The sequence below is a fragment of the Neopelma chrysocephalum genome, unplaced genomic scaffold (assembly GCF_003984885.1).
Source record: "Neopelma chrysocephalum unplaced genomic scaffold, ASM398488v2 Primary Assembly neopelma1_93797, whole genome shotgun sequence".
In the NCBI taxonomy this organism is placed as follows: Eukaryota; Metazoa; Chordata; class Aves; order Passeriformes; family Pipridae; genus Neopelma; species Neopelma chrysocephalum.
This window is the reverse complement of record NW_020922510.1, coordinates 1-1,878: the sequence shown is the minus strand read 5'-3', so window position 1 is coordinate 1,878 and position 1,878 is coordinate 1. Positions and strand designations below refer to the sequence as shown.

The 1,878-nt window shown below is 68.1% G+C and overlaps 1 protein-coding gene across 1 annotated transcript; it reads right to left on the bottom strand.

Moving 5' to 3' along the window:
* Positions 1-223: 223 nt before the first annotated feature.
* PORCN (porcupine O-acyltransferase) lies at positions 224-1,834 on the bottom strand (the record flags this gene model as incomplete). The annotated part of the gene is made up of 3 exons (XM_027707571.1): positions 1,648-1,834; positions 1,016-1,059; positions 224-411 (listed from the first exon to the last, which is right to left on the bottom strand). Coding segments are annotated over exons 1-3 (237 nt in total), but the record flags the coding sequence as incomplete, so codon positions are not given.
* Between the last annotated feature and the right edge of the window lie 44 nt (positions 1,835-1,878).

Here is a 1,878-nt window from a genome sequence, read left to right as displayed (position 1 = left end):
TTTCCCCCCCCAGACCCCCATTCCTCCCCAGACTCCCATTTCTCCCCCATTTTTCCCTCATATTTCCCCCCCCGACCCCCATTTCCCCCATTTCTCCCCCATTTTCCCCCACTCCCCCCCAGACCCCCATTTCTCCCCCATTTCTCCCCCATTTCCCCCCCATATCCCCATTTTTCCCCCATTTCCCCCCCCCAGACCCCCATTCCCCCCATTTCCTCCGTACCAAGGGTGGTCCCTCGACAGATCTGAGATAAGCCCCGAAGGGCTCCCAGGGCCCGAAGACGACGGATCCAGGTGAGCACAGGTACCCCAACACCTGCGCGGGGGTCGGCTCCACACGGGACCCCCCGGCCCCCCGGTCCAGGTCGAAGCCCAGAGACACGGCCTTCATGGCCACCACCATCTGAGCCCCTGGGGGACCCCCAGAGTGAGGGGGGACCCCAAATTCATGGGGGAGGGTCCCCTGGGGAGTGGGGGGCTCAGGGGGGAAGGGGGGAACTGGGGGTCCCAGGGGGGAGGGAGGGCAGAGGGAAGGGGGGTCTCACCTTCATGGTCACCCCCATCTGAGCCCCTGCGGGACCCCAAATCAGGGACCCCCCAATTGGGGAGGGGGTGCCCCGAAAAGGTGGAGGGGTCCCAGGGCCTTTGGGGTTTGGGGAAGGGGGGAATTGGGGGTCCCAGGGGGGTCTCACCTTCATGGCCACCCCCATCTGAGCCCCTAAGGGACCCCCAGAGTGAGGGGAGGGACCCCAAATCAGGGACCTCCCAAATTGGGGGGGGCATAATTAGGGGTAGGGGGTCCCAGGGCCTTTAGGGTTTGGGGAAGGGGGGAACTGGAGGGTCCAAGGGGGGAAATTTGGGGTCCCAGGGGGGTCTCACCTTCATGGCCACCCCCATCTGAGCCCCTGGGGGACTCCAAATCAGGGACCCCCCAATTGGGGGGGGACCCCAAATTCCTGGGGGAGGGTCCCCAGGGGAAGGGGGGGTGGAATTGGGGGTCCCGGGGGGGTCTCACCTCTCATCTTGTGCCAGGTCACCGTGTCCACCATGTGCAGCTCCCTGGGAACAGGGGGAGCTCCCAGTTACTCCCAGTTCAGCCCAGTGACCCCCCAGTTTCACACCGGTGACCCCCCCCCAGTGCCCCAAAATCTCCTGAGAGCCCCCAAACCCCCTGAGAGCCCCCAAACCCCCTGAGAGCCCCTAAACGGTCCCAACACCCTCCCAGCACCCCCAAACCCCCTCCCCGTGCCCCCAAACCCCCTCCCAGCGCCCCCAAACCCCTCCCAGTGCCCCCAAACCCCCTCCCAGCGCCCCCAAACCCCTCCCAGCGCCCCCAAACCCCCTCTCAGCACCCCCAAACCCCCTCCCCGTGCCCCCCAGTGCCCCCCAGCGCCCCGTACCCCATGAGCAGGTAGCTGAGGGTGGCCAGGGTGAGGCAGAGCCCCCCAAACCCCCTCCCTGTGCCCCCCAAACCCCTCCCAGTGCCCCTAAACCCCCTTCCAGTGCCCCCCAGAGCCCCCATACCCCATGAGCAGGTAGCTGAGGGCGGCCAGGGCGAGGCAGAGCCCCCCAAATCCCATCTCAGTGCCCCCAAACCCCCTCCCAGTGCCCCCCAAACCCCTCCCAGTGCCCCCCAGTGCCCCGTACCCCATGAGCAGGTAGCTGAGTGCGGCCAGGGCGAGGCAGAGCCCTCGCTGTGCCCGTGCCCGGCTGAGGAGCAGGGTGAGGACGCAGAGCCCGCTCAGCAGGGCCACCCACAGCGCCTGCGCCCCGAAGAAGTGGTGCAGGGCCAGCAGCCCCCCCGCCGCCGCCCCCGCGTGCTTCCCCCCCACGGGGAGGGCTGCGGGACGAGGGGGGGTCACCGGGGGGGTCCCCAAA